The sequence below is a fragment of the Pezoporus occidentalis genome, unplaced genomic scaffold (genome assembly GCF_034315485.1).
Source record: "Pezoporus occidentalis ecotype Australia unplaced genomic scaffold, CSIRO_AGI_Poc_V1 ctg24, whole genome shotgun sequence".
Lineage (NCBI taxonomy): Eukaryota > Metazoa > Chordata > Aves > Psittaciformes > Psittacidae > Pezoporus > Pezoporus occidentalis.
The window spans coordinates 8,453,948-8,475,608 of NW_026914285.1; the positions used below are offsets into that span (position 1 = coordinate 8,453,948).

Genomic DNA, 21,661 nt, shown 5'->3' on the forward strand with positions numbered 1-21,661 from the left:
AAAACTAACAACACAACCAAACAACCCTGAATCACTTACATATAAATCAGCGCTCCTGGCCCTACTGGTCGGAGAAAAACCCTGTGATAAACATCGACCCTCTAACACACAGCAGGAGTGAGCACCAGTAGCGTGGCCCCTTCTTTTGATTGCTTCCTTTTCCCAAGGGCCATGCCAACCTTGCCCGTGCCCGGCACAATAGAAGGGCTGGAGGATGACTCAAAGGACCTGCCCATCTCCCTACAGTCAAACTCCCTTCCTGCTGGTCGTAGCATCCTGATAGCACCACATATTTATCAATCCAAAGTATAAATAAGTGGTTGGTTTTAAACTCAACAAACTGACTCGTTTTTCAGTTTTGATTGCTGCTGGATTTCTTCTATTTTTGTCCTGCCTGGCAAGAGCAGCTCATTGTTACTCCAGTATCTGATACTGTGTCCCCTGAAGCATTCCAATGGCTTGGACCAGAACCCAGAAGGCTGCTTAATACTGATTTTTATGAGCCTGTTGAATAGCCTCCTCTTCTGTTTTGCACATACTTTTAACAATTTTGAATGCATTTAAGTAAAAAAAGAAACCAAATTTTAACAAAGTGCTCAAATAATGCAACCACAAGCTGAAGCTGCACAGAAGGAGCAAAATTCTGACTTCAGAAAGACTAATTAAAATAATTGGACTCAGAATCCAGGCCAGTAATTTCTGGAGTTTAAGTATTTTTGAGATCCCATCTTAAAACTGATTTTTCTTCCCCAAAATGATATCCAGAAGGAAGAGTCCTGATAGCAGAAACTGCTGGTTATGCTTGGTAATCTCTCTCTCTCTCTCTCTCTCTCTCTCTCGTGTTCTCCTACCAGCTACACCTGTGAAAAATGAGTATTTCTTTGGCTCTGTGGAAACTGAAAACTCTCACAAAACTTATTCATGACTCTAATCCCGATAGCAGGTAGGAAAAATATACATAGACTCAATTTTCAGTCCTTTCCAAGGCACAGATTTTAAAAAGGCCTTGCTGGAGAGCTATCAGGAAGCTCCAGCTCTTAGCTTTAGATTGGGATCTCCTGCAGCAAGCCAAGACACCTCCCCTTTTAGCTACTGTTATGATAACCTATTAATAATAATTTTCATCTGGAAAACATGCTTATTTGTTAGGGTTTTCTTAATGTTGTGTTCTACAAAGATGATAGTTACTGGGATTAATGATTCCATGAGGAAAATATGTCATGCCTACCAAGCCATGAAGCTTTCCCTCTCCAATATAACTATTTATTTAATTTTATCCAGTGAACGTCTATGGTGTCAGGCATTTTGCATCAGATTTATTTCATCAGAGTAACCTAAACCCATTCATTATACATTAAGGAAACAGTAGTAGCATTCTGAAGTTTGAAGTGTTCATGAACGGAAGGAGAAAAATAAAGATTAATTTATTTTTACCAGGTAATCAGGTGAGGGGGGCTGAGATTGGCTGAATTTTAAAACTGCATTTTTCTTTCAGAAAGTACTTACCAAGCTTACAAGCCAGACAGGCAGGTTTTCCCAGTAGCATTCTCAAACTAGGGTGAGGAATAGTAACTCTGGAGCCCAGCCAATTACAATGTAAATCTGTTTTGTTCAGGAAAGTGAGCCAAATTGCTTTTCTACAACATCTCAATGTCTTGGGTGACCTGTGATATTCTCAGCTCCCATTCTGGGGGTCAAGAAAATAAGTGCCCTTTGTTTTTTCTGTAATTCTGAACAACAGGCATCGGCAGAGCAACACAGGGCAACTGCTGGCTGTTAGATGTGAAAGGAACGCTGAAACGCAGCTTGGTTCTCTACGCTTTGGCCAGTGTTTTGGTGCATCTGCTCTGGCCGACAGGCAGGAACAGACCCTCAAACAGGGGGAATTGCTGTAACTCTCTCACAGTCAGCGCAGAGCCACTTATGTGAAAATGTGGACAATAGTCTTATGTTTGAAACAGCCATTGGACTGTCTTGGTAGATTTCATGTAAAGCCTCCCTAAGGAAATTTAAACTATTTATCAAGACTGTCAAGAATGACAATTTCCTACTTTCTTATAAGGGAGAGAGCGGTGGATTGCCATCAGTTTGGCAAGGCTTTTAATGGGGATGATGGTCCCATCAGCACAGTAACTGATGCACAGGGAATTGTCACTGGTCAAAGCTGTTCCTTATTCTCCAGCCAGGATTTTAAATCATCTGAGATACATACACAAAAAACATCCACTCTGACTGTAACCAACATGAACTTTCAATCACTGTTCACACAATACTCCTGGAATCACATTATCACCGGTGGCCACTGAACTTATTCAAACTCAAGTATTACACAGCAAACAAAGTTTCTGTTAATTTTCCTCTAGTGAAGTATCAAAAGAAGCAATGCCCTTTGAAGCAGCTACCTTACGCTTTAGGTTTTATGCAAGTTCAACAGAACAGCACCTCAGAAATCCCGTGCCAAATGCACACAATCCCCACCTTTTGAAAACAATCCCCTGTTCCAGGAATAAACAAAAGCATACATTAGTCACTCGTTCCAAAGATGGGCAGCCAGTGGAGGTGATGAGATTTAACCTCAAAGACTGACTAATAGCAAGCAGCGTTCCTAAATCACTCCATTGCCTAAAGGATCCCAAGCACCTGAATACGATACGACAAACAAGGTTTATGTCAGTGCACGAGTGATCAGCTACCAGCAACCACTTACAGCAGAGTAAGGGGCTCAACGATGCTCCTCACCAAGTGTTTCTGTATGAATAGGGACTGTTCACCCTCAGCCACTGGATTTTGACCTTGAAAATCACACAGTTCACTGTTATGATTTCTAGCTTCATTACCATGGTCAGGAACTGAACTACAGGTTTGTTTTTATTAGCTTCTCCACCACTTTGCCAGCTATTCATTTGAATCTTCTAAACAGTCATCTCTGAATCATAATGCAAATTCCATTTACTGAAAAGGTGGTACCTTTAATATAACAAATGAACATGTTTAATGACTGATACTTTTAGACATTACAGCATCTCTCATGTTTTCAGTAAATGGATATAATTTTCTCTGCATTACCCTATTATTATTCCCTGCTAGCATTATGAAGCTACGTTCTCAGCTGCGGGTGTTTTCCACCAAGTGCATTTTGAAGACAGCCCAAACAACATGATTTAAAAGACATCTCCCTCTGTATCCTCAGCTAAAAATGCTGCAGGATATAGAGGGACGGGATAGGCATTTTATTCTTAAAATGCCTTTACTGCTTGCATCTGTGTTTCAACAGGGCTGTGCTCTTCCATAATTGCTGACTGCATTTACATTGGAAGAATATCTACAGATGCATTTCACTTCAAAGGCAAATAAAGGCTATTGTGTATAATCAGGATAACTTCCTTGGTCTGAAGCCTGACCCGTCTCCCATTTGGAATAAAGCATTTTGAGAGTGAGTGAGCAGAAGTGGGTCACCTTTGTAGGCATGCTCATAACTCTGTCCATGTTTGTAAGGACCGTGCATGCAACCACACATCAGGATGTGGCTCAGATGCTCTCATAGGGAGAAAGGGAGCCCTTAGTAGTCAATCTGATTCAGAGAGATAGCATCGCACAACTTGCTTAAAAAGGTAGTATGCATAAACCTACTTAAGTGCAGCAGACACTATTATTTTGATCTGTGAATGTCACAACACTGAATTGTCCCTAAATAACTCTGCTGTGTTTGGAACACCATAATGTTACGTTCTGATTTTACTTAAAGGTATGAATGAAACAGAAGAAAAATACATAAATAAGTATCACACAGAAGGTGTGATAGTATTTCATTCTTGAAGCTCACTGGCTTCTCTTCTGTGGGTTTGACTGAGCCCCCATGACCCATGCAAGAGACACCACTCACAGCAACAAGGGCAGTAAAGCAAGAGAGTGCTTAAAATAATCTTATAATAGAAAGGTAAACACAATTGCTCAGAATTTATGGGGTTTAAAATTATGGACTGGAGACAGAGAGTGAAGTTGCAAAGGGTCCTTTGTTGATTTTATGGGCTTTTGGGTCAAGCTTTGTACACCTGCTCACTCATATGCGACATGAGCCACACGTATCAGGAACTGACTGCAGCTTCCTAAAACCATTTAATATAGTTTTAGCCTAAGTCAACTTTGACTCTTATTTGTTATTTATGCTTCTAAGGCCTTTTTATTTACATGCTGGTAATTACTGGTTATTACAGAGATACAGAAAGCCAGACACCTGTTTTGATTTATCCTATCCATTTTGCAGGAGCACACTAAATAACACAACTACTGCATATTGTTCTACACCCATTTCAGAAAAGAAAAAGCAGAAAAAGTGCCTTGTGCCTTCATCAGGTTGTGATGAACCCAGAAAACTTTTATATCTATGCATGAATTACTTGCAATTTTAAGTTGACTCACTCTCTTGCAGAGACCAGCTTTTGCAGAGTGTGCATTGGAGCCCTGAAATGGTCACAAGTCTTTACACAAGCTGAAAATTCTCATTTTAAATTGAGAAACATGCTATTTAATCTTGAACATGGGTAATACTGTGCTATTCTAAATTTGATGGGCCAGCTGCTGGAGTCAGATCTGATTTTCTGTCTATGTGAGGTTTTTGCCTTTTTTCCAAATGAGATTCCACTGTTTAAAAACTGAGGTAACGCAGAGGACAGGCTAGGATAAAACAAAGAAAAACATGCAGCTAATTCTGTGTCTTTGGAACTGGCCTATGCCAGATCCTGCGGCATTCCCTGCTGCAGAAAACTCCATAGACGGCGTCTTCAAATTCCCTCCATGTAACCTGAACTTGACATAAATGGTGAACATGACCCAAGCGTAGTTGAGAACAAACACATACCTCTTCCACTTCTACCCACGAATCGGAGGTCATTGAACCTTGCTACTTGGTTTTTCATGGCAGCCGTGGCATTTCTGAGCTCGGCAGAGTAGTTTTCGTCGTTTCCAGCCATCACCGTTACAAGCGTCCCATCGGGCACATCTCCCAATGCAACCACCTACAAAAGCAAGGGGCAGAAGCCTTAGCTTCCTCACGTGACATTTAATTCGGGGCGCCGAAGATCAACAAGTAACATGATAAAATAGGGAAAAAACAGCAGCAACAAAAATCTATGTAGACTAAGAAGCTGTTTGGGGAATCACTTCTATTCCTGGTTTGCTAGGAACAGAAAATAGAGCTACGGAAAAGTTTTTACACTGATGCACCTCTGAAATGCACAGTATAATCTATGCACTCCGACACGGAAAACACATGAAATAAACCTTCCAGGATATACTTCTGTAACTGCCAATAAATAAATTCAAGTAACAGGAGCTGATTCTGGTCTGATTTACATCAGTAGCATCACTTCTAAGCTCCAGAGGAGTCAGCACAACGATGGAAATGTAAAATTCCAAAGAAAATGAAAGCAAATGAATCATCTCATGGAGGCAGAGGGTCAGAGTCCCCACAGCTGCACTAGTTCCTACCTTTTTCTCCCGCTGCTCTGAACAGAGTTGCCCCAGCACAAATTCAGAGTGAGTCCAAGGAAAAGCAGGCCTCGGTCAAATGTTTAATCACAACTTTCTGAACAATTTCTTTTTTTCCTTTAGAAGCCTGAAAGCAAACCATTGACTTAAAACCTCACCCGCAACCTGATGGATGGAAACCGTGATCTGAACTAATGAAATCTGCCATCGCTTAGCCAAAGGCTTTCACCTGCTCTGAAATGTTTGCTCTGTAGCTCCTTGGTGCCAGCATCTACCAAACAAATATTCAGGATCACAGGATTTGCTGCATTTTTGATGCAGTGTCCCGAGAGACACAGAGATTTCTAACCTTACATTTTCTGACTTGTGTCTATGATTTTAAATGATGAAAAATTTGTCTTATCTCCTTGAGCAGGACTGAATTCTCAGAACAAGTTTGCCCTGCTACAAGGGAATGGATATCTGGTGCTTCTCTTGATTTACTGTGGCAGAAGTAAGCGCTTGAATTAGGTCCCCGACCGTACTTTTTTAGATCCCATTTCTGTTCCCCCAATCAAGTGTATAGTAGCAACCTCAGAACTAATACCAAAAAAGAGAAAAAAAAAAACTCTCTAGCTTTTATTTCCCCTTTTGCACATTCTAAGAGGAAGTAGTCCTGCATCATGTCCTCTGAGTTGCAGTTCAATATTTTTCCTTCCTCTTAGCATTTTCTAGCTTATGTCCATGCAGTTATAATTGGCTGAAACTTGTCACGGCCCAGTCTTATTTCTATTAGTTTCTAATTAAACTTGTTCTTTCCACACAGTACCAGTGGCCTCTTTACTCGGTCTGTCTTTGATGCTTATCGCCCAGCCATAGCTACCTCCCATAATATGGGAAAGGTCTCCAGTCGCAGGTATTTCACAGCCTTTCCTTCTATAGGAGGCTGCTTTTCTCACTTCCTTGCTCTCCCATTTGTCACCGATAACCCTTATTTTCACTTCCACATGCAAACTTAAAATGTCAAAATTCCCTCTTTACGTATCTATTTTAACTTCCTCTTTCCCATTCCCCTGCAGCCCAGGCTTTTAGGGTTTCGTTCTCCTCTGTGTGCTGTAATGCATTTCTGCGGCCTACGCTACGCTCAGCGTGTTTTTCATGTTTTCCTGATCTTGGCATAAATGACTCCCTGCCTGAACACTTGAAGCTGGGAAGTCTTCGCCTTGCACCATGTTGTGTCATAAGTCACACTGCCCTGTAAGATCAGCAACTGCGAACCCAACGCACTCACCCACTTCTTAACAGCTACCGTGAAGCCTTAATGCATGCACATATATTAAAGGCACAAGAAAGGGAAAGGGGAAAATCAGGGCATTACCCTCTCCTCCCTGAGATACAAATATTTGCATGTTTGTTTAAGGAAATATATGCTAGCATTTTAAGGGATGAAAAACCTTCATGAATCCAGGGGAGCTGTTTCTTACAGGACAAGGATTTTAAATCCCTGCTTTCAAATTACAGTAAAGGCAACCTCAGCAATAAGACACGTGAAGAAAATATTAGAAACAAGTATAAAAACGACACAGCCCGGAAAAGAAACCAGAGTTAGAAATCACAGACAACAGAAACAGAAATACAAACATTTACATTACAAAAAAGACTAAACAGATAAGTTGGGACTTGCTGACTGGAGTTATCTAGCACTTTGTTGTAGTCTTTAGCTCTTAAAAAAAATGCATTTTCAGAGAAGCCAGAGGAGTATCACAGTTGTAGTGCTGCCGGGTATCTAAATTACCTACTTCTGCTGCATCAATCAAACAAAATTGGCCCTCTTTCTTAACAGCGTTTGGACAATTAATCTATATGGCACCTTGTTAGAGTTATTATGTATTATTTCCTAAATTTCTCGGAATCATTCTTTAAGAAAAAAATAATTCGTGGAAATGATCACTTTGGTTTGAAATGACATCCTGATCCTAAGTTCGTGAGTGAATTCATCGTGAGTGAATTTTTCTAAGGAAATGTGAAATCTTTTTTTTTAACACAATGGTTGTTAGCAAGTACTTAATAAAACTCAGTGCTTTTTTTTCTCAGATGTAAATAAGATATCAGCATGGGAGCGATCTGAATTTTCTAGTTCGTGGTCCAAACGATCTTAAAAAATACACCTTTCAAAATGACTTTGCGAATACACAGCCCTTCTAGCGAGATGGTTTTGTATGTGGCAAACTATTTCGGGACTCACTGCTCAGCGCTCCACGACGGAGTTTCGGCATGGGGGGTGAGGAGCACCGGCGAACAGGTGCCTCCGGCCCACCGCTTTAAGAAACGTTCTCCTGGGTTTTGGGGCGGCTTTTACAAGCGTATTTCTAGGTTAAGCTCTCCCAGTGTTACAAACGCTGGCTTTCCTCTGTTTGGAGAAGCTGACCCTTTCCTCTGTTTGCAGAAGCTGGGAGCGGGCTTGCGGCTGAGCGCGGAGCGCTGCGCCGGCCGAGGGCGGGGGAAGGAGGAAGGACAGCAGCGTGGGCTATCAAAACCAGTTCCGCGCCTTTGTTTTTCACATAACCAGGGCAGCCGCCGCCGCTGGGCTTCCCCGTGCCCGGAGAGCCGAGAGGCAGCGGGGCCCTGGTCGCTGCCAGACCCTACGGCACCGGGGGGAAGCCGGGACCTGGCGGTAGCACCGCTTGCGGTGAGCCGCCTCTCGTCGTGTGTGTCCGCCCCCCCCGCCCTATTCCCCGCCGGGAGATGAGCGGGGCAGGGAAGCAGACGCGTGGCCCGGCGGGAGCTGCCGCTGTGGCCTCCTGCTGCAGGGAACCCCCTCGTAGAAACACCGTCCACGTTTTGGGGACTTCGCGTGTCTCCCTTCCCGACGGGGCGGAGCGGGTTTTCACGCCTGTTCCACACCGTAACTCTGCCTTCCAGGAGCAGAGCTTCCCGAGTAATTAGCGCGGGTGACAGTGTAATAATTAATCTAAATGTGTGAATTTAAGAACTGACCCTGACGATTAATTCGTCCCGTTCCCCAGACTCATATATGCTTAAACCAAGAAGACTCTCTAGACACACTTCTCCCCAAAACTTCTCCCTAAAGATGCCTGCCTCCTCAGCGGGATTTCCCAAAGCTCTGGAAGGTGACCTGATTCCCTTCTCCCTCGTTTCTCTTCTCGCAAAAAGCTATCTGAAAGACTGTCTGCTCTCCTTCAAAAAAGTTGTGCTGAAGCAGCTGGTGTTTAGCAGTGACCGCAAAAGAAAGCAAGAAAATCCCGAACCTAAATCTAACCCCGGAGCTCCTAGGAGCTGCATGTCTCTGCGGCTCCCCCCTCGAAGAAAAGGATAATTTTTTCCTTTCCCTGCACGGAAGCCTATCTACACCAGTAGCAAGAAACCCATGCAAGAAGTCTGCGACAGACTCAAGCCAAAAAAGAGTGTGATCAAAGGGGTGTGGAGGGGTGAATTTTACTTGAACCCTGCTAACGGGACAGAAGGCTGGGAGAGGCAGGAAAGCGCAGCAGTTATTCCTCCCCTGCCCGCAGCCGGCCGGGGGGCACCGCTCGGCAGCCCCGGCCACGCACTGCAGCACGGCCGGCGGCGGCCCGTGGCAGAGTGTGCCCGGTGTCCCCATCTTTGGTTCCGTATTTACTTGGGCTACCAAGTACGAATTTAGCAGAGGAAACAAGGGACATCCAAGCGGTTGCAGGGTCCGTTCAGGCTAGGCCCTGACATTTTCCATTTTAGAAACAGGCAGAAGAAGCAACGTGTGCTTTCCGCAGAGCTCCTGGCAGCCTGGCCGGGGGAAGCCCGGCACCTCTTGACCGGGACCTGACGGTGCGTCCGCGGTGGTGGGCGGGTGTCAACACCGGCGGGAGCCCCGGCAAGGCGCTGCGCCGCGGGGCTGCCAGCAAAAGGACCCGCCGCCACTGCGGGCGACTTCTGGAGGAGCCCGGGGCTCCTTCAGGTCCGGGACGCCTGCAGCCGCCTGCACCGTGCTGCGCCGGCACCTGGTCCCCAGAACACCCAAACTCCTCGGGCCTTGCCTTTTGCCTTTTCATTTTTTCTCTCTCGAGCTAAGCCGCCTTTTACTGCCAAAGTTATGAATGAGCAGCAGAGGGAGGCAGCAGAGGGGGAGCCGGCCCAGCCCACTGCGTGCCCCCGCTGCCGCCGCTTGCTGCTGCCCGGAGCCCGGGCGAGAGCCGCGCCGCGACTGGCAGAGACCGCGGAAGGAAGGATGGGAAGACAGAAGGAAAGATAGAAGAAGGAAGGATAGAAGGAGGGAGGCGCGGAGCCGGCTGCGACCCGCCGCCGTCCCCGACGTGTCCTGCCAGCCGCGGAGAGCCATCCCGCCCTGATCCCAGTCGGAGTGCAGGTTCGAGCCTGGGAGTGAGCGCCGTGCACCCCAGCCTGCCCTGCCCTGGCCCCAGCCCACCCCCCACCCCCCCCAGAAGCGCGATTTTGGGAGCCGGCGGACGTACCTTGAAGGCGATGGGCAGCGTCTTGTTGCAGCGCCAGTGGGTGGGCAGCACGGAGCAGAGGAAGTTGGGGCTGTCGGTGCGCACCAGCTCCCCGGGGTGATCGGCCAGGACCTCCACCATGCTGCGGTCGGCGCCGCGTAGTTTCCCCGGCAGCGCGCCGCTGTGCTCGGCGCCGGGCAGCGGCAGCGGCTCGGTCATCTTCCCCGGGCTCAGCGTGGTGGAGGGCGGCGTGAAGCGGCGGCTGGTGCTGGTATCTACGGGGATACGCATCACAACAAGCCTTTTGAGTGAAAGACCTCCACAGAGTTTTTACAAAACAGCGAAACGAGCGGAACTCTTCAGCGATCTGCTCTCTGGGGACCAACATAAACGGATACAGGCAGAGGACCCGGGGGAAACTTGTTTCTACGCCAGTCCCCAAAGTTTTAATTTTTTGCTGAAGGCGGCTGAGATAGCGAGCGCGCCGAGACTTAACTCTTGGCTTCCTGGCGCGGCAGAACAGATCACATTAATCCGATAAGTGAAAGGGGGGTTGTCCTTGCGGCGCTCTACCGCAACTCCCGAGCATCTACTCTGCGGCCGTGGCGCAGAAAGTTATCGGGGCACAAGCTCCTTTCAAACTCCCAAGTACCGTGGAAAAACTTAGGCAAGTCACATACAAAGACGTGGTCAGAAACACATGCAAAGCCTGGGCTTCTCAGGGAGTCAGTTGCCTATCAGTTTCTTCCAGGTGATTTCTCTACAGTCCCAAGAGAAAACGAAATACATCAGCGTCTTCCGTAGGCAAAAGTTGCTCTTTAAGAGAGGGAATTTCGGGGTCAGTCTTCAGAGAAGGCGGGTAGGCGAGCTAGACTGCCTGATCAAAGGTCAGCTGGCTACGACTGCATCTATATATTCACGTACACACACGCCCGCGCACACACATATACCGTACTTCATAAAATATTTACAATATAATCTGTAGAGAATTTAAACACAACAGGAATCCATTAATGTTCTCTGCGAGACATTTTTTTTTTCAAGCAGCCTTGAAAATGAGCTTCAGTAGTTTGGTTCGCGGTGCTCTAAGAGTACTCGTGTCGTGACCTTTCAATCATCTTTGCGCAAAAAAAAATCATAAAAAAGGAAAGCTCAGTGCATGGCATTCAAGCTTTAAATCTGTCTTTGCACTTGTCTTTGGTGTAACGTCTTTCATCAGTTTAAGGAAAGGTCGCAGCCGATAGCAAGCTCTGAGGCTGAAAGGTCCACAGCTGAAAACTTGGGTTTGGGGGTTGGTTAAATTGTGGGTTCTCTCTGTGGTTTTGTGTGTGCAACAGCGCTCTCTCTCTCCCACTCACGTCCTCCTCAGCAGTCAGACCAACAGTCTGCAACAACTTCGGCACTCGCCAATTTTTTTTTTCGGTATCTGAGGCAGTCTTCCTCTAATTCGGCCACAGGAACCGGCTGCTTAACAATATTTTAACCGCAGCAGCAGGTGGAAGGCTGCTTTCGGAAGCATGGCTTTTCCATCGGCCGCCTCCGGCCAGCGGGACGGCTACCGCCAGCCTGCGCGGAGAGCTCCCGCGCACACACCGAAAACCAAGAGCAACCAACCAACAACAGCAGTAATAAAACCCCAACCCGATTAAGGGAAAATCAAACAATACCAAAACCCCCAAAACCACTACTTTGAACGAGTGAAAGCTTTCCTTCCGCAAAAGAGGAGGTGGCGGCAGGCGGGCGGCGGAGGAACCGCGCACCCTCACGGAGACGGAAAGAAGCGGGGGAAGACCAAAGCCCCCGAAGTTGCCAGCCAGGGTTAGAAGTGACAGCCTCCAGCCGGGACGACCGCTCAGAGGAAGCCTATTTCCAACAGCGGAGAGCTCTCGGGTCTTCACGTGAGCCTCAGGGAACGCAGCCTTCCTGCCGCCCGCCCGGCCAACCACGGCGCCCGGAGCTCCGCCGGGCCGGGCTCTGCCGCTCCGCTTTGGGCCGGGCTGGGGTCCGCCCCGTGCCCGGCTCCCGCCGCCACCGCCGCCGCCGGTATGAATGGAGGTGGCCGGGAGCGAGTCGGCTGCGGCGGGCGGAGTGCGGAGGAATGTCATTCCCCCGGCTGCTTTGCATACGGGAGGGCGCCGGCCAATCACGGCTCTTTCCGGGAGCAGCCAGGGCGCGGCCGCGGGCCAGGGTCTCCTGGAATTGGCGCGCCCGCCGCCGCTGCTACCGTGGGGCGCGGGGGGTGAGCGCCGGGACGCCGCGGTCACCGCAACCAAGCCAGCGGGAGGGAGGGAGGGAGGGGGAGAGGCAGAGGCAGGCCGGGGCTCCCCGAGCCCACCGCAGCCAGGGCGCTGGCTGCGAAGCCCGACGCGGCCATGTGCAGGATGCTCCGCGCCTACGGTTTGCCGGGGGGTGCCTAGAGCAGCCGGAGCTACCCGCGGCTCTGCCTGCCTCTGGCGCAGGTCTCGCTTGCTCTTGACTTGCGGACCACCAGTCCCTGAGGAGCGGCTCCCTCTGGGCGAACTCCCGGCAGCGTTCGCTCCTGGGCTTTTTCTCCCCTCTGAGGTGCAACAGCCGGGCCAGCGGCCCGAGAGGAGGCTGCCGCCGGGTTGGCGTCCCCCGCCAGCCCTGCTGCTTCCCGCCCCCGGACAAGAACGCGGCCCCGAGGAGCTCCCATCGCCGCTCTAGTTGTCGGGGCGGCCGCCGGGCCCTCAGAGTCAGGAAATTCCCCCCTAACGACACAGAGCGGCCGAGGCCGGGCCGGCTGGCTGGCAGCTCCGGGCTGGCGGCTCCTGCCCCATCAGCCAGCCTGGGCCCACGTAGCGAGGATGCTGGGTGGAGGCGTGGCTGTCCTTTCGGGCAGGGTTGGAGTTGGTTTGGGTTTTGGTTTTGGTGGTTTTCTTTGTTTTTGGTGCCGATCGCGGACGTCGTGGGCTCGCCTCTGGCGTAACCCAGGCTGGGAACAGGACGATCCCGACCCGCTGCCGCCGTCGCGGTGTGCTCTTGGCCCGGGCTCAGGGTTCCCTTCCGTCAAACTTCCCACCCTTCGCCCCCCATGTGTTGCATCCTCTCCCCTCCGCGGTCCAGCCTTGTGCCGGCACGACCGCCCGTCCCCAAGGCCACCCGCAGGACGCCTCCTCCGCCAGCTCAGCAGCCGCGGCAGCCGGCTCCCCCGAGGCCAGCGGGCTTTGAAAGGGAGCGACAGCAGCTGCGGCTGGGCGGGAGGCAGTGCGGCCGCGGGGTGGGCGCTGCCGCCGAGGGGACTGCACCCGGGGAGCCGGGCTGGGAAAGGACCGCGGAGAAGGCTGGAGCTGCTCCTCGCCGCTGCTGTCCGCCGCCGGGCCTTGCGCACGGCGGCGGCGGCGGCTGGCCCCGGGGCGGCCCTCGGTGCAGCTCTGCGGAGGGGCCGGCAGAGGGGGCCCGCCGCCTGCCGTCAGCACGGCGGAGGGCACCCGTGGGGAAGAGAGAGGCAGTGGGGCGACCCCCGGGGAGGGCGGTCGTTGTCTTCTCGGCCCGCCGCGGCCACCGCGGCCCGTCCCCTCCAGAGCCTGGCGGGGTCTGCCGTCCCGGCCCGTCGTATCCCCTGGGACGCCGTTCCGCGGAGAGAGCTGCTTTAAGCGGCGGCTTGCCGGGAGCCCCCGGCGGTTTCTCCACCGGGGCGCGCAGGGCGGGTCGAGGACAGGACGTCGGGGATCCTCGGGTTTGCCGACGCACGCTTTGGAAACGCTCTGGAATTAGGGAAACCGCGTTTTGGCACACCGCGACCTGCGAGCTCCTGCCATGTACGCTGCCCGGCTGACACGCATTTACACCGCAAGCGGGCTGAGCGCCTGGGGTACTAGAACCTGGCTCTTGGCTCCCTGGAGCCGGCCGCAGGTAGAAGGATGCGCTGTGGATAGGGCTCCTTGCGCCTAGACCCGAACAGCCAAACTGAGTTCGGGGAGCGGCGCAGCTGCTTCCCACCGAATTCTGGGTACGAGTGTCAGGTGTAAGTTTACTCGCACATCTCCAGTGCGGGTAAGGAGCGCCTGCCCCTCTGCGTGAGAGTGCAAGGCTCCTACTGAACCCCCTCTGCCCCGGGTCTCTTGAGGCGGCGCCGAGTCCCGAGTTGCCCATCGCAGGGCTGTTACAGCTTCATCTTTGCATCACCCTCGCGTCATCCCCCTCCTTCCCCTCTGCCAAAGGACGCGGGTTCTTAGTGCCGTCCCCTCCCTTTCCCTAAATCGCGGCGATGACAGCGGCGGAGCCCGGCGGAGCTCAGCCCGCTCTCGTACCCCGCTTGCAACGGGTCTCCGTCTTAAGCAGCAGAGCTTCGTGCAGAAAGCTTTCTACTTAACACCAAATTTCTATGGTTTGTGTGTTTCTCTCTTTTTTTTATTTTTTAATTTTTTTTTTTAATTCCGTCTCTTACACGGTTGCTCCTTTCTTGTATAAAATTTATTCCGAATTTAAATTATTAGGGAGAAGTTTCTGTTTTAAGGAAAAAAAATAATTATACAGACAAATGGCTGTTATAAACGACAGTTTAAAAGGCATCTGGGGTATATTAGTGGCCGATAACTTTTTACGGGCATTGTAGAGATAAGAAGAGTTACTTTACTGATGTATATAAATCTACATACATCGCCTAAAATATGTAAATACGTCTTTGGTTGGTTGGGTTTTTTTTTAGTCAAGAAGTAGGGATTATTTTATGTTTAAATTAATAGGTATATTGAGCCGAATATCACTAGCTGTTTTTCATCCCGTCTTAATCCGAACTCCTTATTATAAATACAAAATAAACCTGAATTATTACACGCGTGGATAATCAGAAAGGTGCAAAATGCCACGATTTAACAGAAGACACAGAAAATACTACATTCTTACAGTTCTCTGTAATTTGACAGCTTTATCAATCCTGAGATGAAAAACGTTCATGTAGAACTAAAAGTGACAGTATTCTTTTTTAACTACACAGAAGCTAAGCTTTTTCAGGTAAGTAAGAGAGGTTGGACAAGGAAATACTGTGTCGAGGATATTTTGATACAGATCGAGATAAATATTTTACATGCCTGTTAACATTAAGTATACGTGGATTGTTGTTTTTTTGAGGGATTGCCTTTTCCCCTCGCCCTCTCTATTTAATTAGTTTAGCTAATTCAATTTATCATCTTCCTCCTAATACTATTTTTGCATGACAAATAGAGGAACTCCCATAGGGTTTTACTGTCCCCTTATTACAACCCGTGCAGGTACTCTGGAAGAATGGGAATGAATGAGTTAAGCAGGTTGCTGGAGTATCAGTGATAAGGCAAAGTAAGGAAAGTAGGCAGGGTATTTAGAGCTGATGTTTCTTCTCACATGCTAAGGCTTTTTAGCATCCCTGACTCTACGAGTTGCTCTCGAACAGTCATGCTTTTGTGTGGGAATCCTTTTGGAGAGCGAATTGTAACCGGTGTCATAACTTCACCAATTCACATTCAGCACAGCTTACATTTGTATTTTGACATCAATTTATTACAGCTGTAAACAAACCACAAGTGAATCTCTATCTACTGTGTTTTGCCTCTGTCGTACAGGATTACTCGACCACAAAGCACCGAGCTTTTTACATAATACAGTTAAGCAAAAGCTTCGGAAATATGAGAGAGGGAGCAGCAATTTAGGGATGAATTTTAAACAGCCTAAATTGCAAAGGGTGAATTAGAGCCTGAACGCAATGCAAGTTCCCACTGCACAGGTAAATATACCCTGGCCAAGTAGGCAGCAATGGACACTTGTTTACAAGGGTTTGGATTTGTGCAGGACAGGAGAAAACTTGCACAAGGCAAGCAACAAACCATTTTGCTAAAGGAGAAAAAATGCAGACCGTAACAGTGCTGGCATACATACCATGTGAGCACAAACTGGGAGAATTGGCTACAGACCCTGATCTTGCCAGCACTTAGAAACATGCCCAACCCTATTCTTAGCAGCGTTTCTGCTGAACGCAATAGAAATGTCTTTGGGGAATGCACTTACACATGCACTTAATTGTTTGGAGCATCTGGGCTTAAGGTGGCATTATTCAGTGGGTCAGCTTCTACCACTTGCAACTGAATTAATTTAATATATGTACTAAGATGTTTATAGTGGTGTAAGCGTGCCTTGTTGCTACTGGTGATGAACTGGTGTTAATGCCTGTGAATGAAATTTATATGATCAGGCTTCTGAATTGCCCCTGCAAATATTTATTGAATAGCATTTACCAATGTGGATAATGCCACTGACTGACCTGAAAAAAAATCTCTATAGTAAATGACTTTTGGACTACAGGAATAATGAAACATTGCATAGAGAAAAGTGGCCAGTAAAGAAAAAGGCAAGATTCTCCTTAATTCCTGCAGTGATCTTCCACACACAAAGAAATGTGCATATTTTAGCCTGATGTGTAAAGTGCATGTATGCTGCCACCAAGAACGAGATGTGAGATGGTCAGCATGATGCAGGGGAAATGTGGCCAGAACTGCACAGGTGTATGGTGTCTTGACTTCCCTCTGTTTCAGGGAACCCCCTCCAGGGATCCCATCTTTGATCTCTGTTAACTGATAGAAGGTTATTTGCTCTGGGAGCAGGGAAACTGGCTGCAGCTCAGTTTATGCAAAGCAGAGGGGTTGTGAGGAAAGATGAAATAACATATTCATTTGATATCTTTAACCTGAGCATCTAATTACCTGTGACCCAACTTCACCACTGAAAAAATTCCCAAGGACTCTCCATCCTCTTTAGGACCTCCAGGTGATAACAGTGGTCAAAAGCCTGTCTTGTTCTTCCTGTGCAGAAGCTGAGAGCCTTTTTCTTTTCAAATAGGCAAATCCATGCTCTTGTCACTCAAAGTATTTTAGAAGGTAGACATGACTCTTGTTTTGAGGACATGGGGAATGATTTGCCTGAATAGTCAGCATGTTACCAGAAACATACATGCACATACATGGACCTACATATTAAAGGAGCTATCTTTCACTGTTTTACTTCTCTCATCATTCAGAAACTGCAACCCAGAGAGCTGCATCTCTCATGACTCAAACTATCAACTGGTGGCAGCAATGGGCGGGAAGCAGGGTATACCTCGGGATGGACAGTTTTCAGGAGAGGCTAAACTGTGAATTTGCATTCAGCATTAATCCCACCTATAGAGGTCCTCCTACAGTTTGCTGGGTCAATGGAAGGAATGAGTCAAATCACCAGGCAGAGGATGAGCTCACAGTGGGGAAGAGCCCTAATGGGATGAGTGGTGAAACACGGTTCAGCTGACTCTTCCTACCAGCATGAATGCAAACTCAATGCCCAGCAATGCAGTGTGCCCAACTATGTGAGTGATGCAGCACCTCACCAGTGCCACCACCTCTGGAGACATTTCTCCACAGCATCCTTCCTTCCCATTTCCCCAAGGGGGACATTCAATAATCATGAAGTTACTGCAGCAGCAATTCCCGTTGATGCTCCCCCCTCCCTTAGTCAGGCCAGCTCCCTCCCCCCTGGTCCTTAGTCAGGCCAGCTCAGCTCTTCTGGAAGGTTTGTTGAGGGCCAAAGCCAAGGCTTGGCTCATTCTTGTGCTCACCTGCTGTGGGTGTGTGCCAGCATAAGGTGAGCAGTGTGTGCGTGCTGCTAGCGCCCAGATCCAGGGGCGACAGGGCCAGGCACAGGGCAGGGGGTGCCTCTCTCCTCCTCTACTTCACAGGGAGCATCCCAACCTGGCTTTAAAAATATTCACTAGAATATGTTCAGTAAAATGGCTTTCTCCTTGGTCTTACACAGCTGTTGGTAAACTTGTGGGTAGGAGTGGAGACTGCGTTAAAGTTTCCAGTGTAAAATACCCGTCATTGGTCTGCCTTGTGTATGCTCCTCATGAAAGGGGACACTGCACAGTTAGGGTGGGATTTGGGTACTTGGTGCAGGGTAAGCAGAATAGGCTATCTAAAGGTGCAGAAGCAGAGGGGTCATGTCTGTTGCTGAGGGAGCACCCAGTCTTGCTTTCTCAGCACTCAAATCCCAGGGGGAACAACAGATTTTGTCCTAGCTGCTGTGTTTCTGGCTGTATATCAGTGAATGAGAGAGATTACAGAGGAGGGCAACTATGGTGATTAAGGGTCTGAAAGGAACTACCTATACGGAAAGATTAAAGGAATTAAATGCATACATGTAATTTGGAGCAAAAGGGAAGCCAAGGGGACAGCATGACTGTGGTTTACAAGTACATGAAAGACAACTATGAAGAGGAAGGGGAGGGAATGTTTTCATTAGCTAAAAATGATAAGACAAGAAGTAACAGATGCCAACTGAAGTAAAATGAGTTCAGATTTAAGAGCAGGGGTAGCGTTGATCCTAAGATCAAATAGGCAGGAGGATATGCTCCCAGGGAAGCTGCAGATTCAACATCACTTGAACTTTTCAAGTCAGAGCTTGCAAGCACCTTGGAGGGGAAAGTTTAAGAAATAGTAGAAGCGAAGCCAAGAAGCAGCAGGATGTACTGCATGACCTAGAAGCCCAGATGATTTTGGGGCCATTCTGGAGGGCTGCAGAACAGAGACACACACAAACACTCAGAGCTTTTGGATGATTTCTTTCTCCACACAGTTCAAAATTAAAAGTGGGGTGGGGGGAAAGCTAAGTGAGGAAAATTAGTCATTTAATATAATTCTTCTGTGGCTAATCCCTAGAGGAGAAGCCAATTACGTGAAATACTTGAGAGTATGGGGTGGAGAAGGGAATTGTTGAAAAGCTGCCATCTGGTATAAGTACTTGCTGGTTTGGAGTCTTAAAAAATACACATTGTGTGCCACTATACTATGCTCATTACATGCCTAGATTAGTGAAGATAACATCACCCACACCTAGTATTTTCTGTGGCATTTTAGGTACTCAGATTCACATCATAACAACCTCCAGCACTAATTGTAACATTTGGGCTTTTGATCTTCTGCTCTGGTAGGAGCACTACATATGCCTCATACCAGAAAACTGGGGAAAAAAGTTAGAGAAAGAAAGAACTCTGGCTGCTTTGGTTCAAGACATTTAAAAGGGGCTGCAAATCTGACCCACCTTGACATCAGGAAAACACTCTGGCATAATGAGGATTCTGCAGATGGCACAGAATTAATATAACTACTTTATTCCCCTGTCCAGACCCTCTGAAGGTGAGGGCATGCCGGCACATAGGAACTGCAGCTCGGCTGTCAGCTGGCCGTGAGCACTCTGGAGAGCTCAGTTCGTACGGGAGAAATGCTGATGGCATTTTGATTAATGCCAGGAGCTGTGCAGGTAGGCACAGACTTTCCTCCTGCAGTTAGTGGTGACAGAGTTGACTGAGATTCAGGTCACTGAATGTACACAGCCTAGAAAAAATAATTTACTATAGCCGTGGTACCAATAGGCAGAATGTAATGACAGCATTCACACTGCGTTTGATCCAAATTACTTAGTATTTGCCTTTTTTGGAGTCGGTTTGGTTTTCAGTCCAAATTAAGTATGAATCATAAATGATTGCAAAAGTTCCTATGGGGTCATAAGCGGGAGATTGAAAGCCTTGGTGTATTCTTGGAACACAGCTCCTTCCCCAGGCACCCCCACTGCACTTTACTGTTGACCAGGGAAGTTCTGGGACATCATCCATGGCCTCTCAACTCTCATTCTGCCAGTAAAAAAAAACTCAATTACATGAGAGTTCTCTGACATAAACATTGGTTTTCTGCAAATAAATAAGAGATAGAAAAACTTTGTACAGAAGCCTAAATCACCACTAACTTTGGCCCAAATTTGAGACAGTGAAATTAAGACAGAAAGATTTTTAAATCACAAAGTGTCCTTCCATTATCCTTCTGCACAAGGGATTTGTTGTTCAGGTCAACAAGTTGCAGAAACGCTTTGATCATAAGGAAGAGGGGCTCCTGACAGCATAACAGAAAGGAACAGAGATTGTTTCCAGAGGAGGCTCCCTCCCTCCCAGGCTTGGCAGAAGGAAAGTTGTGGTCTTGCAACACTGGATGCTAACTGCATCCTTTTTCTTCTTCCTATGCTGTTTTCATCATTTAGAAACTGTGACATACTTGAATGATGAAACAGGAAGTTTCAGAAGGAAATGATAATGTTATTCCCAGTATGACACTGTGATGCTGAGATACTTTATTAGGAAAGGCACTCTGTGAAGGGATGGCTTTTCTCTGCTCCTCCTGTCTCTTTCTGCCCTTCATCTTTTATTTTTAAGGGTCAGGATGGGTTTTATTTCTCTCTCTGTTTCCCCTTGTTTGATCACCCATTGGTGATTGGTGGTGGGGTAAATGCTGGTAGCTCATTCACTGCCCATGTGGGAGTGCTCCATGCAGTGAGTTTGCAGAGCAGTTCCAGTAGCTGCCTGACAAACCGGTGGCAATGGAATGACTAGGATCTTGTTCCCAGAGATGTAGCATAGGGGTTTCTGTGAGAGGCTATTGCAGTTCAAGCTTCAGATTTGGTTTGACTGGATGAGACAGAAACTGCCTTTCAGTCTCACATCCAGTTTGCTACTTCAAGTACAGCAGATGGTGTGAAACAGAACTAGTTTACTTTGATATTTTTTGCAGGCCCCAGGAAAGGGAGGCAGTAGCCTTGCCATGTGAGCCACAGCAGGAGTTGCCATGTTTTAGAGAGGGATTCTATGGGAGATAGACACTGCTGTCCCAACCCAGAGAGTCTTCTAACACACAGCTAACATGAAACCTCTTGAACATGAATCTCAGTGTGATTAGGAGTCGTAAATCCCAGGTACCTGGGTATTTCTGTAGGAGTCACAGACAGAGATTTGGCTAGAAGATGTTACTCATCCTGAACGAGGATTCTCCTAGCATGTCTCAGATGACAGGGCTGGTCTCAGCTGCATGAGGCCCTGCGAGTGCCCCAGTCAGCAGCTGAGCCTGGTCCACATCTTTGTGCTCTACACTGGCCAGCACACTTTATGTTTAACCCTCCTCAGCGCAGCTATGACTTCATACACAAAACAATGACTTAACGCAGAAAAGGGTTCTGCTTCTGAGCTGTCAGGGGATCATGCTTGGGACTTGTGCCGCAACATCCCATGATTGAACTGGGGAAGGAAGAAGAAAAGCCTGTGAGATGCGAAGGCACTATTAACCACACTCCGCACCACTAATGCATTCCTGCAGCCACAGACAAAGCCACAAGTTAATCTCCTAAATTGTTTCTTCTCCACTTAACATCCCACCTGCACCTGACTCTGCCTGTGCTTAGCTGGTCTGAGCTTGGGTTTGCTGGTGTCAGCCCTGTACCAGCTGCCTTGCACCCAGTGGGGAGCAGCCGTCCCATACAGGCCAGTTCATCAGCTGTAGGGTGTGTGGGCTAGCAGCTGGAAAAGGTTCATGTTGTCAGACACTCTTGATATAGACCTTATTGACAGAAATATAAATAGAAAAATATTTGGATCATTTGGATCATTTTGATCCTGATTAATAATAAAAACTCCAGCTGAAAAGCCTCTTACTTCTAAGGCAGCGCCAGCATTTGCTACATAGACACATATAATCTTCTGCTGAACTCCTAGTAAAACACATTTTCAGTTTTAGCATGAGCATGTGCTCATAAGGCAAGGCCTAGGAAAAAGCAGCATAGAATCATAGAATAGTTAGGGTTGGAAAGTACCTTAAATCTATTTCTCACTTCCCTGCCATAGGCAAGGATGTTTTCTGCTAGACCAGGTTGCTCTTATTGCTGTGTAAGGTTATAGTTTTTCTTTTGGT

At 48.0% G+C, this 21,661-nt stretch overlaps 1 protein-coding gene across 3 annotated transcripts in view; it reads right to left on the bottom strand.

Moving 5' to 3' along the window:
* RUNX1 (RUNX family transcription factor 1) overlaps positions 1 to 21,661 on the bottom strand; it is a 168,436-nt gene that overhangs the window by 63,089 nt on the left and 83,686 nt on the right. For all 3 annotated transcript variants that reach the window (XM_062622286.1, XM_062622284.1, XM_062622285.1), the window contains 2 exons: positions 9,936 to 10,189; positions 4,859 to 5,015 (listed from right to left, as the gene is read on the bottom strand). In XM_062622286.1, the coding sequence (XP_062478270.1) occupies positions 4,859 to 5,015; positions 9,936 to 10,189 (411 nt within the window). The remainder of the gene's footprint in view (positions 1 to 4,858; positions 5,016 to 9,935; positions 10,190 to 21,661) is intronic.